The 24,628-nt window shown below is 39.5% G+C and overlaps 1 protein-coding gene across 2 annotated transcripts in view; it reads right to left on the bottom strand.

Moving 5' to 3' along the window:
* The window catches only part of srfbp1 (serum response factor binding protein 1), a 178,438-nt gene extending 159,824 nt beyond the window's left edge, over positions 1-18,614 (bottom strand). The window contains exon 1 of one of the 2 annotated variants that reach the window (XM_039758991.1): positions 18,458-18,614. In XM_039758991.1, coding sequence (XP_039614925.1) covers positions 18,458-18,487 — 30 coding nt within the window. In that variant the 5' untranslated portion in view covers positions 18,488-18,614. The remainder of the gene's footprint in view (positions 1-18,457) is intronic. The other variant, XM_039758989.1, reaches the window with a different exon arrangement.
* Positions 18,615-24,628: the final 6,014 nt, after the last annotated feature.

Genomic DNA, 24,628 nt, shown 5'->3' with positions numbered 1-24,628 from the left:
AATTGCTCCCCGGGCGAGACTCCCACCCGGCGCAAAAAAATAACATGACAAAACTACACATTTTGTACACACCACACGTTTTATTGTAGTAATTCCGTCATTCCGTAACAGACCAATTTTTGCAAAATAAATAAATAAATAAATAAACTGCTCATAACTTAATTATACTCTGTACAAACCAATATTATTTAAGAAAAAATATTTTAAATTATTAAGAATAATATACAAATAAAATATAGAATAAATCACACTAAAGAAAATTAAATTATTTCACTGCAGAGCAGAAAACACAAACTGAAACTAAAATCTGACATTTCTGGCCTTTCTAGATGCAAAGTCATCAATAATGGCATCATATGAGATATGCTCCCCTACTGAATGATTAATGCTTATGACAGCAAGGCCAGTGAGCTGTTCCTGAGACATGGTTGACCTCAGGTATGTCTTGATTAACTTCAGTTTGGAAAAGCTCCTCTGCTTGAGCCACAGTCACTGGCAGGGTAAGTGCAATCCTGAGAGCAGTCCAAAAGTTGGGGTAGATCTCAGATAGATCCTTATCGTGCATGAAAGTGATAAGCTCAAGGAGGCTCATGGTTTTTGATGGCAGGTGAGGGAAGTTCTTGATTTCCTGCAAAAGCTCTCTATTGTCCAAATCAGAATGCCCTTCAAGTGCAGTGTGGTACCTAGTGCATTGCACTGCTCTGCCAGCTCCTCATCTGCAAGACTAGGGAAATTTGTCAAAACCCCAAATTTGTTTTCCACATTTTCCAATGTGGTAAATCTCTCGCATGGCTGACAGGGCTGCATCAAGAACAACATTGAAGAATCCAATCTCCAACTTCCTAAGGGCATCACTGAAAGGCTCATCATGTGATTCATATGAGAAGTGGCGCTTTGTGGACCTCAGCCTTTTTTGTTTCAAAACAGCTTCCACATTCATTTCTTCACAAATGTCTTTGGCCGCCATCTGTACAGTCACAAGGCCACTTGCCCTGTAGCTCTGGAGACCTTGCTCAGTCTTCTTCAAAAGATTCACAGCTAGGTCGACATGCATATTTGGAGACTGCATGAGTTTGCTGACATGCTGTATTGCAGATAGCATGTCATACCAAACAACCGTGCAGATGCTGAAGCGGCACGGAGGAACAATTAGCTCCTTGGTTAATTTACTGCCTCAAATTATATGCTTTGTCACGTAACAGAGTTATAGCAAATGGAAAATGTTTGTCTTTACACGATCTACACATATGTAAATTACACTGGCTATTTACAGTAGCCAACACAAACAATGGAAATAAATAATAACTGTACTTGCAACAGTTTTGTTGCAAAGCATAATTTTGTGGTTAAATTTAATTAGATCTCGTGTTGTATACACTGCTGAAAAAACAATAGAACCCTGTCCAAAAATAACAGAAAATGTAATGGATTTAATGGTTATAATGGGAATTGTATTGGTTTTAATGGTAAGTATAACAGTGTCTGCTGGTATATGATGGATTCTATTGGTGGGTGGGATGGTAAATCCTATTGGAAAAGTGCCCAAAACACACTACAATAAGGAATTTTGTAATAGTTTCACTGGAAAAAAGTTAATGGTTCACAATGGTATTTAATAGAAACCATTAGAATTTCTGTGATGGCTTTTACTGTGTTTTTTTAGCAAGGTAAGCATAGCATGCATGCATCATAAGCAAGAAGGCTAACAAAGTAAGAGTTAACGCTATACCACTAATTAACACAATGACATGAATACCTTAATCATACAGAGAGAATATTGTTGCATACCTTTATCTTTTGCCCGCTTCTCCTCATCATCTTTTCTTTTTTCCTAAATTGGGCACCTGTGTTTACTAAGTAATCGGCAATCAACAGATTTCCCATCAATCCCCAACGCTGTCACTCACGACCAGAAGTCAAGACTAAACCAATTCACCTCCACATCATAATTGTTTTTTATTACCTATTTTTATTAGCCATTTCACACAATTAAATAAATAAATAAAAATGTGCCAATTATTGGTCTGTCACAAACCGACACTCGTGAGTAACATTTTTAGAAAGTTCAAAAGAAACGCAAATCGCAAAGCGTCTGTGTGCCGAGTCGAACAAGCTTTTGCAGAATACATTAACTGACAAGAGGCTGGCCCGCACTTTCCGAAGTTTTGGTAGTCGTGATTCGTCAATTCTTGGTAGCCGAGCGAGCCGTCATTGGTCAATTCTTGGTAGCCGAAATGGGTCGCGATTGGTCAATTCTTGGTAGCCGATACGGGCCGCGATTGGCCCGTGCTTTCAATTCTTGGTAGAATCTTGGTAGCGGAGAGCGATCCGATTGGTTCTTGCTACCAAGAATTACCTCGACTCACAGCTGCACGGAGGGCGCCAGCTCAGCTTCTGTGCGGCTCCTTCAGCAGCAGGGGCGGCGCAGGTATCATAGATAATAGAAAACCGCTTAGCGGGACAGATGATTTTTTTTCCTCCAAGTTCGGTGCCGCCCACGTGTCATGAAAATGCCCGGGCGGCTGCCCCGTTCGCCCATGCCTAAAACCGCCACTGCCTCCGTGTATTTAATGACAGCGTCTCTATGAACTTGTGGATTCACTTGTGAGTATTTAGCGACAGCATCCCTAGGAACTTGTGGATGTTGTTGAGAGTATTTAGCGACAGCGTCTCTATTAACTTGTGGATGTGCTTGCGAGTATTTAGCGACAGCGTCCCTATGAACTTGTGGATGAGCCTGCGAGTATTTAGCGACAGCATCCCTATGAACTTGTGGATGTGCTTGTGAGTATTTGGCGATAGCTGCACGAAGTTGATTCCGTCTAGCTGTATCAGAAAATCTACCACGACGTCTGATACGTCTCCTTTTTACTGTGTTCCCATAGCTTGGATTGCCACTGTAATAATCAGCTGGATTTGTGTTGAAGTGACATTGAGCATGTGTCAATCGATGTAAGTATACAACCGGCTTCATCAATAACTTCGCATCCAGCTTTTGAGAGTTGAAATATTCATAAACATCAAAGTGTCCACTACTCAAATTGTCACCTGTGAATCTAAGATGTTTAAGAGGCAGTGACGGTTCTCCAAAGGTGTAAAATATCTGCCCATTTTGGTACACTTGAAAGCGACAACCAAACAATTCAGCGGCAGTCATCAACTCACATGCAGAACCATAGGTGAAGGGATTAAGCATTTCAGTCTTATAGTGCTCCTGTGTACTATAATTATCTCCTGTACCATCATCAGTCCACACTTTGAACCTTTCCCAGTCATTTAATACATAAGACACAAAGTCCTTGCGGATATCAAAAGTGAGCCTGATATGTCCTTGCAATATATAACACAGAGAATGGAAAAGGCAGGCGCCATCTCCGGGCATGGACACCACTCGGTAAGTGATAGTTCTTTGATTGATGGTGATCACGGCGATAGACATTTTAATAGGGGTATAGTTGGAAGAATAAAGGGAATGGGTACTTGATCAGTAAAGAAAGTATAAAATACCTATACAATAAGTATAACAATCGAAATAAACGAACAATAAAACACCGGAGAACCCGTGGATTAAATAAAAAGGCTGCTTAGTTGGCGAGGCAAGGAAAAACGACGGCCTTATATGGCGTTTCTTTATAAAATAGCGGAGAAGCTATGTAAAGACTGCTTGACAAAAAAACAGTGGAGTGGCTTATATGGGCAGGCAGTCAGCCAAAGAAAGGAAGCAATAAATAACTGTAATCGTAATAAAGGAACAAAAAAATAGCGGAGAGTCCGCGGATTAAATAAAGGAAATGGGTATTTGAACAGAAAAGTAAGTCTAAAATAGCTACACAATAACCTAAAGAATCGTAACAAATGAACAATAGAATAGAAGAGAACCCGTCAATTAAATAAAACCTACACAATAAGTATAAAAATCGTAATAAATGAACAATAAAACAGCGGAGAACTCGTCAATTAAATAAAAAGGTTGCTTCGTTGGTGAAGCAAGGAAAAAGGACTTTCTTATATGTCGTTCGTTTTTAAAACAGTGCAGAAGGTGTGAGAAAGCTGCTTCCTTGGCGAACCATGGAAACGACTGAAGACACCGCGGTGAACACAGAAGAGAACCTGTGGATTAAATGAAACCCTCACAATAACTATAAAAATCGAAATAAATGAACAATGAAACAGCAAAGAACCCGTGGATTAAATAAAAAGGCTGCCTCGTTGGCGAAGCAATGAAAAAGGACTTTGTTATATATCGTTCGTTTATAAAACAGTGCAGAAGCTGTGAGAAAGCTGCTTCCTTCGCAAAGCAAGGAAACGACTCAAGACACCTGAGGGAAGAATGGCCGTATATGGGCTGGCAGTCAATTACATGGGAGGCGTGCTGAGTTGCGCAGCAGCCTTACTTATGAATATGCTAAGCACATTCCTTCAGCCGCCACGCCTCTCACGGCGAGCGACCTGCCCGCTATGGCCGTAAACAGTATAGGAAAGAAGGTTCCAGTTATGACCGTCAGGTTTTGGGAAGCGCTGATCAATGTAATCATGCGCATTATTTTTTTTAATGCGTTATGGAGCACATGCATCGAAGCTTCCCAGCTGTGCGATTGTCAATGTAACCTTTTGTAAGTAGTGCCTGGAGGATTCAGTGTATATGTCACTCGCTCGCTTCTTATTGTTTCGCTGCCTTTTCAATTGTATACTGCATGTTTTCTTCAGCGCGTTTTGGAGTTCTTCCTGGTTTTCTACGTAGTGCGTTGACAGTCAGTTCACGTGATTACGTGGGAGGCGTGATGATGTCATAAGAAACTCCGCCCCCACGGCTTTCCAGCTGAACTCCATTACAACGCATGCAAAAAAATAGCTTCCAGTTATGACCATTACGCATAGAATTTCGAAATGAAATCTGCCCAACTTTTGTAAGTAAGCTGTAAGGAATGAGCCTGCCAAATTTCAGCCTTCTACCTACAAGGGAAGTTGGAGAATTAGTGATAAGTGAGTGAGTGAGTGAGTGAGTGAGTGAGTGAGTCAGTCAGTGAGGGCTTTGCCTTTTATTAGTATAGATATATATATGAATGACCTCCAAAGAGCGCTTAGACTTTTGATATCGTGAACGTGTCTGCAAAAACTGGGGTTTCCTGCCCAGCAAAAGTCGAGCAGCCGGCGCGCGTGCATAGCTGTGCCGGCCTTTGAGACGCTGACTGCGCTTCTGCCTTAAGTCAAAGTGAGCACTTTTCATTTTTTTCATCCTCCCCCTGAGCTATAGCCCAGACAAGCGCAAACACAGGAAAACTTTTCTACACCGGGGCAAACTAATATTAAGGCGATTCGCACTTTCTTTTGCACATATACGATTATGATGTCGTCAGCTCGGATTATGAAGACACACACACGAGTAGAGGACTGACAGTGCCATCACAGCCGATTAATGGCAGGGACGTCTCACCAGTCTACACAAGATCCACCGCGACTATCCACAAAAGGCAATCATATCGTCATCGAACACATCTCTCTATACTATATAAAAGAAAAAGGCAACTTTCCTTTCTTTACAACTTATTTCCTTTTATCCCAAACCAAAGCCTCTCTCTTAACACTGCAGAGGACACAAAAAAAATTTTCTTTAATTGCTGGTAATGCCGGGAAGGCACATTACCAGAGGCAGAAATTTGAACGTTCACATAGAAAATGTCAATTCTATACCACAGCCGTCGTGTAGCGCCTTTCAAAAGGGATCTACTACCGAGAGATGATCCATATACATTTTAGCTGCTGTCAGTACTACTTACCTGTTGTGTTACACAGTCTTTAAAATGTAGTTTACCCGCAACCACTCCAGTAGTGCTCAATGTACCTGTACTTCTTAAAACGTTAATGTTTTACTGTTTAATAACTTAGACTATATTTTATTATTTTTCCCTTGCACTCCGTGAAGTAGACGAAAACAACTTTGTGACGCTGCCGCCAAATACACAAAACAATTACATTAACAATCATGTTACGTTTTTTTTTAATTTTTCCTTTTCTTTTTCATACCTTTTTTAACACACTACTCCGCTGCGAAGTGCGGGTATTCTGCTAGTGTATATATATATATATTGTCACACACGTGCGATTAGGAGGCAGTCAGAAAGCCTAAAGGTGAGGGAAACATCGCGAGATGACGGGTTGTCACGTGGTACTTACCGGAATCTTTTCTCTCCACAGAAAAGCCAAGGAAAATTACCAACATTTGCAGCTTCCAAAAATGGCTGACACAACATCACTTCCAGTCACATGAACCGACATCACTTCCGATGCTTCAAAAAGACATCACTTCCAATTTTCATCAAATGACATTGTTTCCGCTTCCTGTTGCCATGTCACTTCCTGCCAACCATTTCCTTTTCCTATAATACATTTTTGTATATAAACGCCATTTTCAATGATAAACTTTGGCAACTGTTACCTCTTTGGTCACATTTTGATAATTTATTTTGCTACTTTGTCCACAGGACAATATACGGGGGACGGTCCCCAAAACTTTGTTTTGTGTGAGACGTTTATTACTTGGGAAAATCCCCACTAATATATATATATATATATATATATATATATATATCTATACTAATAAAAGGCAAAGCCCTCACTCACTCACTCACTCACTCACTCACTAATTCTCCAACTTCCCGTGTGGGTGGAAGGCTGAAATTTGGCAGGTTCATTCCTTACAGCTTCCTTACAAAAGTTGGGCAGGTTTTATATCGAAATTCTACGCGTAATGGTCATAACTGGAAGCAGTTTTTCTCCATTTACTGTAATGGAGATGAGCTTCAACGCCGTGGGGAGGAGTTTCGTGTGACATCATCACGCCTCCCACGTAATCACGCAGTACATAGAAAACCAGGAAGACCTCAAAAGCGCTGAAGAAAACATGCATTATATAATTGAGAAGGCAGCTAAACAATAAGAAGCGGCGAAAGTGACATATACAACCATATTCATGAGTTCTGCTACTTGAAACAAAGCACGATGTAAACCTACACTTTAAATTAAGTTCATAGACAGGCTGCGCTGGCGCTTGTAATTTAGTGCCTGCCCATATAAGGCCGTCCGTCAGCGCAATCCAATAGCAAACTGCCACGGGTAAATATTCACGGGTGAAGGACTGTGCTTATGGAGAGGAAGATGAGATGGTCAGGGTGGTGTTTGACACAAACTCAGCTAAACTTCGAGAGAAAGTTTTAAGTGCCAGGACTAAGGTAACATTAAATACAGCCATGGACATAGCACGAGATGGCACCAGCACAGCTGGGAACCTTCGATGCATGTACACCGAGTGGCTCACGTGAACTGACGCAGTGCACAGATAAAAAGCAACAGTTCCAAAGAGCTGAACAAAACCGAATTACACAATTGAAAAGGCAGCAAAAATATGAAGCGTCTCATACATACAAGCATATTCATAAATCCAACTACTGCGGAAACAAAGCACACGTTGGAAAAAGTCAATGTCCCGCTAAAGGAAGACAGTGTAAAAAACCCGTGCATGCAGTGTGTCAGGTCTCAGATAAAGAAGAAGACGAGCTGTTTATTGATGCAGTAAGAAACGAATCGATGAATGAAACCTGTCATCTTTACAACGATTGACAAACACGGAATGTAACTTGAACACAACACATCCTACAAATACGAACCTGATTGAAAGAAATAATGATAATCAAATCCTTGATGACAGCAACACTCAGTAACACTCACAAAACAAATACTGTATATTGACAGTCATGTTACGTTATTTTTAAAATGTTCCCTTTTCTTTTCTAGCTTTTTAACACACTACTTCTCGCTGCGATACGCGGGTATATATATATATGTATATATATATATATATATATATAACCCGATCTACATACTCGAATAATGGATACTTTATTCGCCATCAATGATTGTTTTGGTAAAGCCATACTCAGTGTATTCATTAGATGAACGGTAAAAAAGTAAGGGAGGGAGGATGACTTATTGAGGCATGCAGGCTGTAGTGCGCGTCAACTCTATCTGAATTGCGAATCACATTTGAAAAAATATATCTTTTCAAGTTCTATTTAGTCCATATGTGTCAAACTCAAGGGCAGGGCCACATCCGCCCGGCGTAATTATATCCGGCCCGAGATCATTTTATATACTGTATTATTGTTATTAAAGCCCGGTATATGAAGCGCTGGTAACACAATAAACTACAGATCCCATAATGCAGCGCTTCAGCTGCCTTGCCTAACAGTTACCGTTAATCAAGTCTAGCTTATGATGCTGCAAGTTATTGCGAAGCTAGCTCACACGATGCTGAAGAGAAAAGTTGATTCTGAAAATAGAGCCTTTAAAAACCGATGGGAGGCTGAGTATATGTTTACTGAACCCGTGTGTCTCATTTGTGGAGCTAATGTGGCTTTAATTACAGAATTTAATCTAAGACGGCACTATGAACAAAACATCAGGGTAACCTGAAAGACCTGAATGCAATGCAGAAGATACAGAAAGCAGAAGAATTAAATAAGAATCTGACACTTCAGCGGACGCTTTACCGTGCACAATCACAAAGTGATTTCAAGTGAAGCTGCTTTTATGGGAGACACAAATGCACCTTGCCCCACTTTCCCTGTTGCCAAGTAATGTTAAACCAAGTCGTCACTACGGTGTTCCCAAATCGCACTTTGCTGATAAACTGAGCGCTGCACTGAGTTTGCACGGCGCTTTGGTGACTTTGAAGAACAAAAAGTCCGTCTACATGCGGCTCGAACCTTGTGCATGTTTGGTAGCACATATCTGTGTGAGAAGCTCTTCTCAGTGATAAAGACTAACAAAACAGCACACAGGAGTCCCTCACTGATGAGCACCTGCAATCCATCCTGAGAATCTCCACAACACAGAACTTCACACCAAACAGAAACGAATTTGTTGCCAAAAAAAGATGCCAGGCGTCCAGCTCTAAAATGACATATGAGCAAAGACAACTGAATGATTTGATTTGTTATTGCTGAAAGGAACACATTTTATTTATATTTCTAGGTTTTGTTATGCAGCATGTTCATATTTGAATTTGTATAATTTTGACAGGATATATTTTTATGGAGAGCAAAATCTTTTGGGATATTTAAAATCTAAGTTTATTTTTATATATAAAATTACATAAGAGTAAAGAAATTTGAATGTTTGTTCTTTTAATGTTTACTTTATTTCTAACTTGTATAATTTAGACAGGATATATTTTTATGGAGAGCAAAATATTATAAGTTGTTTAAGGTTTGAGTTGATTTATTCAGGAATAATATTCCTGTCTGTTTTTACCATTCCTACCAAAGATATTTCTGTCGACTAAATAAAAATTCCTTCTATTTAAAATTTAAATAGAACTTGAACAAATACGATAGTTCATAATATCCACGCAGACTTGCACGTAAGAGCGGAGTCATCCGTTTTAACAAGCAGCGTATTGCACTGATACTGAAATAGCTGTGTGTGTATATATGTAGATATGTATGTATATATATATGTATGTGTGTATATATGTGTGTGTATGTATGTGTGTATGTATATGTATGTGTATATGTATAGATATGTATATATATATGTTTGTGTGTGTGTGTATATATATATATATATATATATATATATATATATATATATATATATATATATATATATATATATATATATATATATGACAACAACACTCATCACTCACAACAGTGACAAAACAATAACATTGACAATCATGTTACGTTATTTTCAAAATGTTTCCTTTTCTTTTCATTGCTTCTTTAACACACTACTTCTCCGCTGCGAAGCGCGGGTATTTTGCTAGTATACACACACACACACACACACACACACACACACACACACACACACACAGTGCATCCAGAAAGTATTTTGCATGGCAGCCAAAAGGCAACTGTAGGACTCTCAGACCATGAGAAACAAAATTCTCTGGTCTGATGAGACAAAGATTGAACTCTCTGGTGTGAATGGCAGGCGTCACGTTTGGAGGAAACCAGGCACCGCTGATCACCAGGCCAATACCATCCCTACAGTGAAGCATGGTAGTGGCAGCATCATGCTGTGGGGATGTTTTTCAGCGGCAGGAACTGGGGGACTAGTCAGGATAAAGGGAAAGATGACTGTAGCAATGTGCAGAGACATCCTGGATGAAAACCTGCTCCAGAGCGCTCCTGACCTCAGACTGGGGCGACGGTTCATCTTTCAGCAGGACAACGACCCTAAGCACACAGCCAAGATATCAAAGGCTTCAGGACAACTCTGTGAATGTCCTTAAGTGGCCCAGCCAGAGCCCAGACTTGAATCCAATTGAACATCTCTGGAAAGATCTTAAAATGGCTCTGCACCGACGCTTCCCATCCAACCTGATGGAGCTTGAGAGGTGCTGTAAAGTGGGATGGGCGAAACTGGCCAAGGATAGGTGTGCTTGTGGCATTATATTCAAAAAGACTTGAGGCTGTAATTGCTGCCAAAGGTGCACTGATAAAGTATTGAGCAAAGGCTGTGAATACTTATGTGATTATGTGCTTTTTATTTTAATAAATTTGCAAAAAACCTCAAGTAAACTTTTTTCACATTGTCATTATGGGGTGTTGAGTGTAGAATTCTGAGGAAAAAAATGAATTTAATCCATTTTGGAATAAGGCTGTAACATAACAAAACGTGGAAAAAGTGATGCGCTGTGAATAGTTTCCGAATGCACTGTGTGTTTGTGTGTGTATGTATATATATATATATACTGCTCAAAAGAATTAAACGAACACTTTTTAATCAGAGTATAGCATAACGTCAATGAAACTTATGGGATATTAATCATTGCCAGAAGGTTTGCTGTGTCTCCCTGCACAGTCTCAAGGGCATGGAGGAGATTCTAGGAGACAAGCAGATACTCTAGGAGAGCTGGAGAGGGCCATAGAAGGTCCATAACCCATCAGCAGGACCAGTATCTGCTCCTTTGGGCAAGGAGGAACAGGATGAGCACTGCCAGAGCCCTACAAAATGACCTCCAGCAGGCCACTGGTGTGAATGTCTCTGACCAAACAACCAGAAAGACTTCATGAGGGTGACCCAAGGGCCCCATGTCCTCTAATGGGCCCTGAGCTCACTGCCCAGCAGCATGCAGCTCGATTGGCATTCGCCATAGAATACCAGAATTGGCAGATGCACCACTGGCGCCCTGTGCTTTTTACAGATGAGAGCAGGTTCACCCTGAGCACCTGACAGAAGTGAAAGGGTCTGGAGAAGCCATGGAGAACATTATGCTGCCTGTAACATCATTCAGCATGAGCAGTTTGGTGGTGGGTTAATGATTGTCTGGGGAGGCATATCCATGGAGGGTCACACAGACCGCTACAGGCTTGACAAAGGCACCTTGGCTGCCATTAGGTATCAGGATGAAATCCTTGGACCCATTGTCAAACCCTATGCTGGTACAGTGGCTCCTGGTGCACGACAATTCCTGGCCTCATGTGGTGAGAGTATGCAGGCAGTTCCTGGAGGATGAAGGAATTGATACCATTGACTGGCCACCACACTTTCCTGACCTAAATCCAATAGAACACCTCTGGGACATTATGTTTTGGTCCATCCAATGCCACCAGGTTGCACCTCAGACTGTCCAGGAGCTCAGTGATGCCCTGGTCCAGATCTGGGAGGAGATCCCCACAACACCATCTGTCATCTCATTAGAAGCATGCACCGATGTTGTCAGGCATGTATACAAGAACACAGGGGCCATACAAAGTGCTGCGTACAATTTTGAGTTGCTGCAATTAAATTTTGGCAAAATGGACTAGCCTGCCACATAATTTTTCACTCTGATTTTTGGGCGTCTTTGAATTCAGGGCTCTGTAGGTTGATCATTTTCATTTCCATCAAACGATGTGGCATCCTTTCATTCCTAACACATTACCCAGTCTATATCAGTATAGATATCCAGGAGGATTTCTTTTCCCATTGAGATCTGATGTGTTTTCAAAGTGTTCCTTTAATTTTTTGAGCAGTTTACATATATATATATATATATATATATATATATATATATATATATATATATATATATATATATATATATATATATACACATATACACACATACAAATATACATATATAATACATAGGTCCATAAATATTTTGACAGGGACAACTTTTTTCTGTACGTTACCATAATGAATTTTAAATGCAACAACTCAGATGCAGTTGAAGTGCGGACTTTCAGCTTCAATTCAGTGGGTTGAACAAAAAAGGTTGCATAAAAATGTGAGGGAACTACAGCATTTTTTAACACCATCCCTTTATTTCAGGTGCTCAAAAGTAATTGGAAAAATTAAATAACTGGAAATAAAATGTTCATTTCTAATACTTGGTTGAAAACCCTTTGCTGGCAGCGACAGCCTAAAGTCTTGAACTCATGGACATCACCAGATGCTGGGTTTCCTCCTTTTTAATGCTCTGCCAGGCCTTTACTGCAGCGGCTTTCAGTTGCTGTTTGTTTGTGGACCTTTCTGTCCGAAGTTTAGTCTTCAACAAGTGAAATGCATGCTCAATTGGGTTAACATCAGGTGACTGACTTGGCCATTCAAGAATTTTCCACTTCTTTGCTTTAATAAACTCCTGGGTTGCTTTGGCTGTATGTTTTGGGTCATTGTCCATCTGTATCATGAAACGCCACCCAATCAATTTGACTGCATTTAGCTGGATATGAGCAGATAGTACGTCTCTGAATACCTCAGAATTCATTCGGCTGCTTCTGTCCTGCGTCACATCATCAATAAACACTAGTGTCCCAGTGCCACTGGCAGCCATGCACGCCCAAGCCATCACACTGCCTCCACCGTGTTTTACAGATGATGTAGTATGCTTTGGATAATGAGCTGCTCCATGCCTTCTCCATACTTTTTTCTTGCCATAATTCTGGTAGATGTTGATCTTGGTTTAATCTGTCCAAAGAATGTTTTTCCAGGACTGTGCTGGCTTTTTTTAGATGTTTTTTAGCAAAGTCCAATCTAGCCTTTCTATTCTTGAGGCTTATGAGTGGCTTGCACCTTGCAGTGCACCCTTTGTATTTAATTTCATGCCGTCTACTCTTTATGGTAGACTTGGATATCAATACGCCTACCCCCGGAGAGTGTTGTTCACTTGGTTGGCTGTTATGAAGGGGGTTCTCTTCAACATGGAAATGATTCTACAATCATCCACCACAGTTGTCTTCCGTGGACATCCAGGTCTTTTTGCGTTGCTGAGTTCACCAATGCTTGCTTTCTTTCTCAGGATGTACCAAACTGTAGATTTTGCCACTCGTAATATTGTAGCAATTTCTCGAATGGGTTTTTTCTGTTTTTGCATCTTAAGAATGGTTTCTTTCACCTGCATGGAGAGCTATTTTGACCGCAAGTTTTCTGTTCACAGCAAAATCATCCACATGCAAGCATCACACCTCAAATCAACTCCAGGCCTTTTATCTGCTTAATTGATAATAACATAACGACGGATTTGCCCACACCTGCCCATGAAATAGCCTTTGAGTCAATTGTCCAATTACTTTTGAGCCCCCCGAAATGAAGGGATTGTGTTAAAAAAATGCTTTAGTTGCCTCACATTTTTATGCAATGGTTTTGTTCACCCCACTGAATTAAAGCTGAAAGTCTGCACTTCAACTGCATCTGAGTTGTTTCATTTAAAATTCATTGTGGTAATGTACAGAACCAAAATTAGAAAAAACTTGTCTCTGTCTAAATATTTATGGACCTAACTGTACATATACAGTATCTCACAAAAGTGAGTACACCCCTCACATTTTTGTAAATATTTTATTATATCTTTCCATGGGACAACACTGAAGATATGACACTTTTATACAGTGTAGAGCTTGTAAATTTAAATTTAAATACATTTTAAAAATAAATACATTTAAGTGTAAATTTACTGTCCCCTCAAAATAACTCAAGACATTTAGTTTAAGAGCCAGGCACTCAAAAGACAGTGGACAGTCAATTGGGATTCGTTTGATATTTAAGTCTGCTCTGATAATTACCGCTAGCCCACCTCCTTGTCTAGAGCTGCGAGGTTCTGTATGGAAAGTGAAACCATGTGGAGTCGCCTCCGTGAGAGACGTCAATTCGTTTGGTTTTTGCCAAGTCTCCGTTAAACACAGTATATCAAGTTTGGTGTCAGTGATGAGTTCTGACAGCACCAATGCTTTGCCATTAAGAGATCTAGAGTTAAACAGAGCAATATTAGTTAATGAGGCATCTTTTTGCACAGAGCCGTGATCAGGGTTTATTTCCACACAATGTAAATTTGGCACACTGACACTTGTATTTCCAGGGCCATGAGAAAGAAGGCTTATTCCTGTGCAAATGCTGCCGGTTGTCTTTTCATTCACAGCCCGGTGGTGGCGGCGACCTGACCCGCGATGTATGTATTTCGGGCACTGCAAAATACCTGCGTCTTTTAGGATGTTCCAATCAGACCATTTGCCCTGGACAAACTGTTTAATAAGAAGGAGTTTGTCATGAGAGTATTTTAGCATGATACTTGGCAATACTAATCTAAAAGCAGTGGAGAAGCAGCACAGCATAGCGGAACCATTAGGAGTAGATGAGATGAACAGCGATAGCAAAGCAGCTGAAAGCATAGCAGGAGGAGGTAGCAGGATTTGTAGGTTCCAATACACAGCCAATAATGTATATACATACATACATACATACATACATACATACATACATACATACGAGGGGGACCCAAAAATAACCAGAATTTTGTTGTTGTTAGGTTGGTACTTGTAGTACGTGGTTGGGCGATGTAACTAGGGCGATCTAGTTACACTCCTCACAAGTCAGTCTGCCAAGTGCCATCAGTCTGGAAGGTTGTGCTTGTGTTCAGTGAATTTTGTAAAAGTAGTTTTGTGCAAGCGTCGTTTTTTTATGATGGCCGATTATTGTGAGTAACGTGCGGTAGTGAAATTTTGTTTTCGTCTTGAAAAAAAGTGTTGCAGAAACTATTGTTATTGAAACGGTATGACAACCCTGACCCACCTACCCTACTCACAGGATTTAGCTCCGTGTGATTTCTTTTTGTTCCCTCAGATGAAAAAAAGACTTGAAAGGAAGGCGTTTTGCTGACGTCGAAGAGGTAAAACAAGAAACGACCAGAGCATTAATGGGCATTACTTCAGACGAATTTAAAAAATGTTTCGAACAATGGAACAAACGGTTAGATAAGTGTATTTCCGCCAATGGAGTGTACTTTGAAGGAGACTAATTGTAGTTTGTACAGAAAATTAAATTAAACACATTTTAAAAATATTTCCAGTTATTTTTGGGTCCCCCCTCGTACATACATATAAACACATACATACGCAAGGGGAGAGGGGCGTTAGTTCTGGCGTTTTCTACTAGGTGCGTGTATAGACTGTCCTCTGCACCATTTGGCCAAGCGCCGTCCTTGGGGAAAGGTCTGTAAGGTCAGTGTAATTTTCTTCTTGAGCCTCTGTTACCGTCTTTGTTAATTTTGTGATTTCAGACTTGAAAGAATAACGTGTTTGCATCATGTTCTGTTTCCTTTTGGATAAAAAAGCAGCAGAAATTGTTACAATGCTTCGAAGAGCTTTCAAAGAAGTAGCTTTGAGCCAGGCAAGGGTTTTTACCTTAAAATGCTCAAGTGATTGCATGATGCTGTGTAGAGTAAGCGGCCCGAATTGTGACGATCAGGCAAGTAGCTTCTGCATCACGACAATATTCCCACTCACAAAGCATTAAGTGTGTGGCAGTTTCTCATGAAAAACAGGATGACAACAGTATACTCCCTGGACCTTGCACCCTGCAATTTCTTCTTGTTTCCAAGAAGGAAGAGGAACCTTAAAGGAACGTGTTTTCAGGATGTAGAGGAGGTCAAGAATCAAATGACGGAGGCACTGAAGGCTATCACTTTGCAAGTGTTTCAGAACAGTTCTGAACAATGGAAAAAGTGGTGGGACAAGCGTATTGAGTCTCAGGGAGAGTATTTTGAGGGTGATTAAATTATGGTAATGTTCATAGAAACACAAAATTTAAAAAAAAATAATCCTGTTTTATATATATATATATATATATATATATATATATATATATATATATATATATATATATATATATATATATATATATATATATATATATATATAAATGACTTAGGAAGTGTTAGAAAGGTTTCAGAATGCTATTAACAATGAAAACTGTCAGTTTTGTTTTTACTGACCACAGTAAAATGGCTGATGGACTCAACACCACGCTTGATTTGTAACTATAACTTTGAGGCATTGCATCATATAGTTATGCTGTGTGTGATGGTTGGCCTTTTGGTTAAGTAAGCCTAATTGACATGATTTCAGTTATGTTCATTGCATTGCACACAATTTGTATAACCTCTGCTTCAGGTGATAGTGAGTACACCACAATCTAAGAAACAGAATTACTGGCACTTTTATACAAGATTGGTGATAGAATGGGCCATTAGATCATTAAAAGCATATGAATGACCCAGACTCTGCCCCTGAGGACATCAACACAAAGACAACTCAAAGGCTTTTGGATGTTGTACGTTGAATGTATTTTATGTTTTGAAACATTCATAATTATTTGACACATTTTTTGACTTGTTCAATAACAACGTTTTTAATATCTCACAGTTCTGCACATACAGCCTGTATCAACTTATGCTGCATACTGATAAAGGTCCAGCACTGCATGATGACAAACTGCCACTGCTCTCTCCACTCAGCTGCTGTCACTTGCCCCAGCTTTTGCTTTTTTCTGTTATATCTGTGACTCCTGGTGACAGACCAGCATAAACAATGTTTCTGCACTTGTCTATTTCATTCAGTAATACGTCGGGTTCGTGTTCACTGAAGTTTCATTTTTGCATTCTCCCACAATTATTAGTAAAGATGTCAGTATAGCAGTGTTTCTTCTGGCTAATTGGTTTCTTCACAGAAGACAGGGAAAGAACTTGCATCCTAGTACAAAATAGGAATAACACGGTGCACTTGCCATGCATACAGTTTCCCACCAGTAATTACAAAAGATGATTTAGCACATTCAGTAACTCTATATCTGCAGGTTAAAAGAAATTACACACCCATTTTATATAAAAGATAGCCATGAATTATGCTTGATTTTTTACACAGTGTAGATAAAATAGCTTTTTGGCATAAAAAGATCCAAAAGACTAATGTGCATGGTACACAAATCATACTAAAACAATGCTCTTTTACATTGACTGCATGTCATGATTAACGTGAAAGTGACTAGGCAAAAGGACACGTACATACAAGGCCTCAGTATTTTTTGCAGATTTGTATTTGATAAGATGCACATTTATTTCAGCAGTTTTTAAACCAAGGCTTAAATTACAAAAGATGCTTGTTTTCCTTTGAATGTCTTAGAGAATGTGAATTCAGTATAGGTTAAATGTTGCAAATAAAACACACACACACAAATACCTGACTGCACTGACAGTTTAAGCTTATCTAACCTTATCCATCCATGTAATTGTTTTGAAAACACAATGGAATACTACAAATTGCATACATTTTTGCATCCTATCTTTCCTCACTTTTCTCATCATTAAGTTATGGAAAAACTCTCCCAATCACATTATTATACCACACAAATTATTGCACTCCAATGTTGGCATTAATACAGCTGCCTCAACAGCAACGGTTAGAAGGTAGCCACATTGGTTCTCAACAAATTAAGTCAAAATACAAAGCAATTTATTGTAGGTTAATAGGATTTCTGGTAAACCACTGACAATTTCAGAAAAGCAACAACAATTCCCAACTGGAACACCAGTCACAATGGCATAATTCAGATTTGACTTCATACAGTAATTAACACTGATATTTTAATTGGAAATAAATATATTATTTTACTGAACACAAAAATTATTTCAAAAGAAGTTGTAATGAACCTGAAACCTCCAAGATCCTGCTAAAATATAATAAACCACGTGTCTACGTAACGGGGCGACTTTTTTAACATCAAATTGTTTATTATAAAAAAGAGCGTAACTGAAGACTGGTAAACATTTATTTATATCGTTGTTATAGAAAGCATTCTTCTCCTTTACTCGATTGTTATAAGGCATTTGTATCAATTAAAATAATCTATATCTAAAAGTTAGCGTTCAACGCATTAATAAATGTTTTACTTCATACAGAACCGTGTTTAGAACATGGCAGGTGTGAAAACTTAACAATATTATTTTAGAGCCTACATTACATATTGTATTCTTTGTACCGACGAGCAATCATAATACACGCTGTAGTTCAAATAGTCCTAGCTCATCCGAGGAAACATACTACAAGAACACCAAAAGTAAACTATTTTCCAGTAGATCGCAACGCACAACACATGAGCTCTACTTTTGTGATATAGTTTAACAAGAATTACATACCTCATTGTTTAAATTTAATGTCAGTGCCATTTCTGCCTTTCACCCAGCCGTTACCAAAAAATTAAGATTTGTGTCTCTCAAGCTGATTCAAAGCGAACTTTCCAAACTCACGTTTCTTGTGACGCAATCAATTCGCGACCTAGCTCTGATTGCGTAAAAAGCGTTACGGTACACCACATGGGACAAAACTCATTAGACCTGCTTTAATTAGCGAATACTTTACAAATGTTTAGCATACATCCGCACTTGCTGTGAAATGCGAAGAAAATGCAGATTCCTGGATTGTATATCATTTGAAGCCAGCATTTGGCTGATAATCAGGATAGATAACGGTACACGGGCATGTCGTATTTGGTATTTGAGATACTGTTAACTGCAGCCGATATCTTCAGTAGGCTGTAGAGATAACATCAGCCAGTATACATTTTCAGCTCATTTTTATTATCACGACTTTTCTCTTGCATCGTTCTAGCAGAATTGCACCGGGATAAAACTGATCTACGGTGTTATGCAAAAATCGTATGAGTGCCTCGGAGACCTAAAACGGATCTGTTTTGCTCTTCGGAAGAGTTGCTGGAGAGTCCCGAGGCTCAGATTCGTAATTTGGAGAGCAGATTGCAGCGGCAGTACAAGAGAGGACCACTTCTGCAGCTCAGTTTCGCAGCTTTTTCTAAAACGTGGTGTATGTGTGTCGATGGCTTAGTTCTCAAGCGCAGAAGCCTCAAGTCAAGTCAAGTTGGGGAGCATGCACTGGTACAGTGCGTTGCCGCACCCGCTACACAACGAAACAAACCCCAAAATCAACTGGGAAAAACACAGAGGTCCTGTCTCCACTCTGCACAACACTCACAGTACCAGTGTACAGGCCGGCCATGATATCCAGCAACCTCGAGGGGACCCCGCAAATCCACAGGATGTCCCACAGGGCAGCTCGATCAACTGAGTCGAACGCTTTGCGAAAATCGACAAAGTAACTCTGCCGATATTCGCGTTTGCGCTCCATGAGAGTGCCAGGATGCGGTCGATGGTAGACTACTTAGGCATAAAACCAGACTGTTCCGGTCGCTGGTAGGTAAGCAAGTGATCACGGATCCTATTCAGGATGACACTAGCAAGGACCTTACCCAGCACTGAGAGCAGTGTTATCCCCCTGCAGTTGCTTCAATCCAAGCGATCACCCTTCCCTTTCCAGATAGGGATGACATGTTTCGTTTACCAGTCAGTTGGGATGATGCCAGTCTCCCAAATGGAAGCAAAGATTGCTTGCAATGCCAGGAGGACAGCCTAACTACCAACCTGGAGTTCACCCCAGATACCACAGATCCCTGCAGCCTTTATGACCAACACCTTCCAAACCCCACCTTAATAATCACCCCCACATGTCTAATCATTTTACTCAGATGATGACACCTGGTATGCTATTGAAAGCTTAGGAAAACTATTTTAAGATACATGACTAATTTTTTCCCTTTGTGGATCTCTAGATACTAATATATATATATATATATATATATATATATATATATATATATATATATCCTAAGAAGGACAAACATTGGGAACTGGCATCCTGACCAGAACTGATTTGAGATCCTTGACCAGACATGACGCCAGTATCACGGAATGACAGGGGAAGCTAGTATATTCAGATTATTGTCTTCCCTCATACTTTAGGTGATAGCATCTCTGGGCATCAGTACCCTACATTCCCAATTTTTGTGGACTTCTGTACGGGCCAGAAGTGTTTCAGATGGGCACCAGAAGTATTCCCGAGTCTCTGGGCTTTGTCCAGGCAAGATGAAGCCAGGAATGGAGACAAGCAACACTCACATTGGTGGAATAGCAGTGCAGAGAAGAGAGAAAGAAGAAGAGACACCTGGTATAATTGTAGTACCAGTAATAAAAACACACTTTTTATTGGGTCATAATTAAGAAAAAAACACTCAAGCTCAGCCAGGTGAGTCAGAGTCAGGATAGGAGCTGGACAATGCTCACCTGGAGTGTAGAGGAGAAAGGAGAAGGAAATGTTTGTTTTACTGTGCTGTATTGGGCTGTATTAAAACATGAAACCTTTAAAAGATATTTTTGTAAATAAAAAACGTTTTCTTGCACCTGGGAAAGTTTAGTTTATCAGGAGTTTGTGGGCCCGATGGCAGCCCCTGGTGGTTACAATAGTAGTTACAATTACTTTATCAATATACTCTCAAGGACAGCCAAGCAAAATGACACCTTTTATTGGCTAACTAAAAAGATTACAATATGCAAGCTTTTGAGGCAACTCAGGCCCCTTCTTCAGGCAAGATGTAATACAGAAACTGAAGTTTCCTGTGTTTATATCCACGGTGTCATTTTGCTTGGCTTTTCTCTACATTCATAATGGCTAACACGGTACAACAACCTAGTACTACTCTCGAGGACTGAAAGTCGCACTGCTTCTTACTTCTCATTATTCCTTGGAAGTAGTTTCTGTTACCAAATGAAGAGCTTCAGTAGGTTGATATATACTCCAAAAAATGCACACACAGCAAATAAAATAAGAACTGAAATGGAAGTGTTTTTGCTTTTTTAAGCAAAAACAAAAATGCCAATGGAGTAAACACATTTTTCTTGGCAAGATTTTCGTAAAGTAGCAAATTCTAATTTTTCAGACTACCTGTCTTAAAACTAGCAGTAAAGAGTTAAAAATAGTGTGTCTTCCCATGATAAAGGATGCATATTTAAGCCAAATCACAAAATTATAAGACACAAGGTCTCAGTACTAGTGTATTCCCCTTGCACTCTAAAATGCTAGTATCTTAAAACAATAAAAAATATATTATTTGAACAAAATTTACAAAAATGTAAGAAGGATTACCTTCCTATGGGATATGTGTAACTTTTTTCATGTTCTAGAAACTGCTGATATGACTCTGCCCTCATGCTCAATACATAAAATAGTCCTATCATCTATCTATGCTTTGTCTTTTGACCAGATGAAAACAACTCTGCATAACTTACTGACACTATGTACAATAATCACTGCTGGCTCATATGCAGCCACCTTTAAATAAATTAGGCTTTCCTGCCTGGGATCCAAACTAATTGCCTTCTACTTTTGCCTCTTCAAAAAAAATATTAATATATACAGGGTAAAGAGAAAACACACAAGAAGCTCATAAAGACTTTGGGGCACCTGTAGGCAAACCCCGTAAATTGAAGGGAGCACAAAAGGCGCAAAAAAATGTGTGGTAAGGTGTTAAACAGAGACTAGTCCCATGTGGAGATCGAGGCTGCTCCAAGATGGCAGTGGCTTCAGCTAAGGATACAGTTAAGCTACAACCGGAAGTGATGTCATGGATGGTGACACATCAGTCTTCATTTTTACAGATTGTAAAAAAGAAGAGATACCATTATTGCACAATGCCCTCAGGTGGCCCGGGGTAGTATTGTCATCAGTTAAGCCCCTAAGTTGCTTCCCAAGCGCAGGTAACAGCACATCTGTAATTAAGATGGGAAAGAGGCTCGTTGGCAAGTACTGGTGCTCAGCTATTGGTCTCAAACGCTATGCTCTGTAATTTCTCCATGTATCATATAATAATTAATAATTCTTTGCATTTATATAGCGATTTTCTCACTACTCAAAGCTCTGAGCAATTGCAGGTTAAGGGCCTTGCTCAAGGGCCCAACAGAGCAGAAGCCCTTTTGGCATTTACGGGATTTGAACCGGCAGTCTTCCGATTGCCAGTGCAGATCCCTAGCCCAAGCCACCACTCCACCTATGTTGTTTTTTCTCTGGACAGTCTGTCTGGTTTTCCTCCCACACCTTAAACACATGGGATTTAGGTTCATTAGCAATTCTTAACTAGCTTGTATGAGTAAGATTATGGATATATCCATGAGTAGGATCTGTGTCTTGTGCAACATGTTGTTAAGAGAGGCTCCGGCACCTTGTGACCTGAATTGGATTAGGAAATTTAAGAATATTTTTATATTACAGTATATCTTAATTTTACAAATAGTAATCACGTCATGCTTTGGAATCCTGCAATTGTAAAAGAGCACTTAATTAAGCCCTCACTCCAGCTCATAAGTTAATACAAGATAATAAATGAAATCCAAGAGAAAGGAAAATAGGCACTACGTCTCAGGGTTAGGGGGTGACACAAACAGTTAACTGTTCAGAATATGACATTTTAAATAACAATTAATTGGGGAACTCATGCATGATGTATTCACTAAAATACATTAGTGACAGGATTTTAAGTTACTCATTTCAGATAATAAAAGTCATACTTCTAAGGATGACTAGCCATGGCTACACTGTGCCACTAGAGAGCTCTAGAGAGCTTTAGATGTATCAAGTGAAAAAATGTAAAAAATATAAGAATGTATGGTACTGTTCTGACTATTTTATTGAAAAAATAACCTGCAAATGAAATAACTGAATCATACATTTTAAAAAAGGATTTTTTTTATGAAATCATCTTAAAAAGTACTGCTGAACACCATCATTATAGTAACAATAACATTAGCTCTGTACAGCATTCACAGTGATTATAGGGGTCATTAAAAACTATAAAACAATAAATAGTTATCTGACTGTTGCATTTAGTGTTATGGAAAATAGTCTTGCTACAATCTGATTTACCAAAGGCTAATATTATTGTCAGGCAGTGTGGTGTAGTGGTTAAGGCTTTGGACTTCAAATCCTGAGGTTATGGATTCACACTGTGTGACCCTGAGCAAGTCACTTGAACTGCCTGTGCTCCAATTGGAAAACCGAAAGAAATGTAACCAATTGTATCATATCATAGAAGTTGTAAGTCTCTTTAGGTAAAGGTATCTGTCTAATAAATACATGTAAGTAGCCAATAAAGTTCAAATTATTAATTCACCTTTTGACAAACATGCTTTCACAGTGTAGCCGAGGCACATCCAAGCAACTTAGAGGTCCCTTCAGGTGAATTGTCTTTGATGATCAGTCTGTTAACTGATACTGTACTTGTGTTCCACAGGCAGAAAGTATATATTGTATCAAGCACCATGATGAGAGACACCACACAGTATTAGCAGTTCAGCCCATAAACGCAGATACGTTTTTATTGTGTGATTAGTTATGGGAGCACATTTAATGCTTGTGCATCTAAACCACCTTCCTCTCTATAAAGACTGTTGAGATTTGCTCTGAAACAACAAAAGTGCACCTTGAAACCAGGGCAAGACCTTGTTTTGTCCTCTTAAATTAACTTAGGATGATCACTCCTCACTGTGTTATGCGCCTGCAGTAATGTGGCCAACTTCTTGTCCACTCCTTACTATCATGATACCTCTCCTTAGGCACACCAGATTTCCTCCCTTTCTCTATCTGTAGGTTCCATATTTAAAATCCCCTCCTGGGTTATGTATGTTCAGGCAAAGGACCTTCCAGAAGCTGTAGGGAAGGCTGAGTTTTTCTAGAAAGTTTACTGTCACTCCACCCTGTTCAAAACTCAGTGCTTAGTTTGCTGGCAAAGCAGTGACTGAGATCTATTTGGGATAAGTATGCATCTCTTTACACAGAAACAGGTAGTAGCGATGCATCTCAAATTACTTGTTGCTGGCAGTTCACAAACTTCAGCAACCAGGAAATTAGTTCGAGTAACCCTGGTGTTTTCAGAATGAAGGGTGTTGGACTAGTTTACCAGAATGAGCTTTTATGCACTAACTAATGAGTAACATGGCTCAGAGAATTTTTTGAAACTCTTCCATGGGTGCATTTGGTTTGTGTCCCACACCAGGGATATCCATTTTATTTTCAAAGCTTATGGATAAGCTGAAATGGTGTTTGCACATTATACCTGATCCTTCAACCAGGAATGGCTGCCTTTCTTATTTTAGAGTAATGTGCTAAATGTACATCCCATCAAATGACCCCAGTAGGGCCAATAAAAAGGCCACACACCAGTAGACCACATCTGCTTTTTCTTCTCCAGGATGTAAGTTTCATCACCATCAGAGTTCTACCTCATTCAGTTGTGTGGACATTATTTTATATTACTTTTTTAGAGTGAAATATTTTAATTTATTATCTGTTCTTTGTGTGGAAGAAAAATGCCATATTTTATTCCAATAATTTAACCTGTCTAGCATTTTAACCTGAGTTATAAAAATTGGCACAAATATCTCTTAGCCCTTAGCAGAACATCATTTGAT

The sequence above is a fragment of the Polypterus senegalus genome, chromosome 7 (assembly GCF_016835505.1).
Source record: "Polypterus senegalus isolate Bchr_013 chromosome 7, ASM1683550v1, whole genome shotgun sequence".
In the NCBI taxonomy this organism is placed as follows: Eukaryota; Metazoa; Chordata; class Cladistia; order Polypteriformes; family Polypteridae; genus Polypterus; species Polypterus senegalus.
The sequence above is the reverse complement of the archived record's forward strand: the minus strand, read 5'-3'. Positions and strand labels throughout refer to the sequence as shown.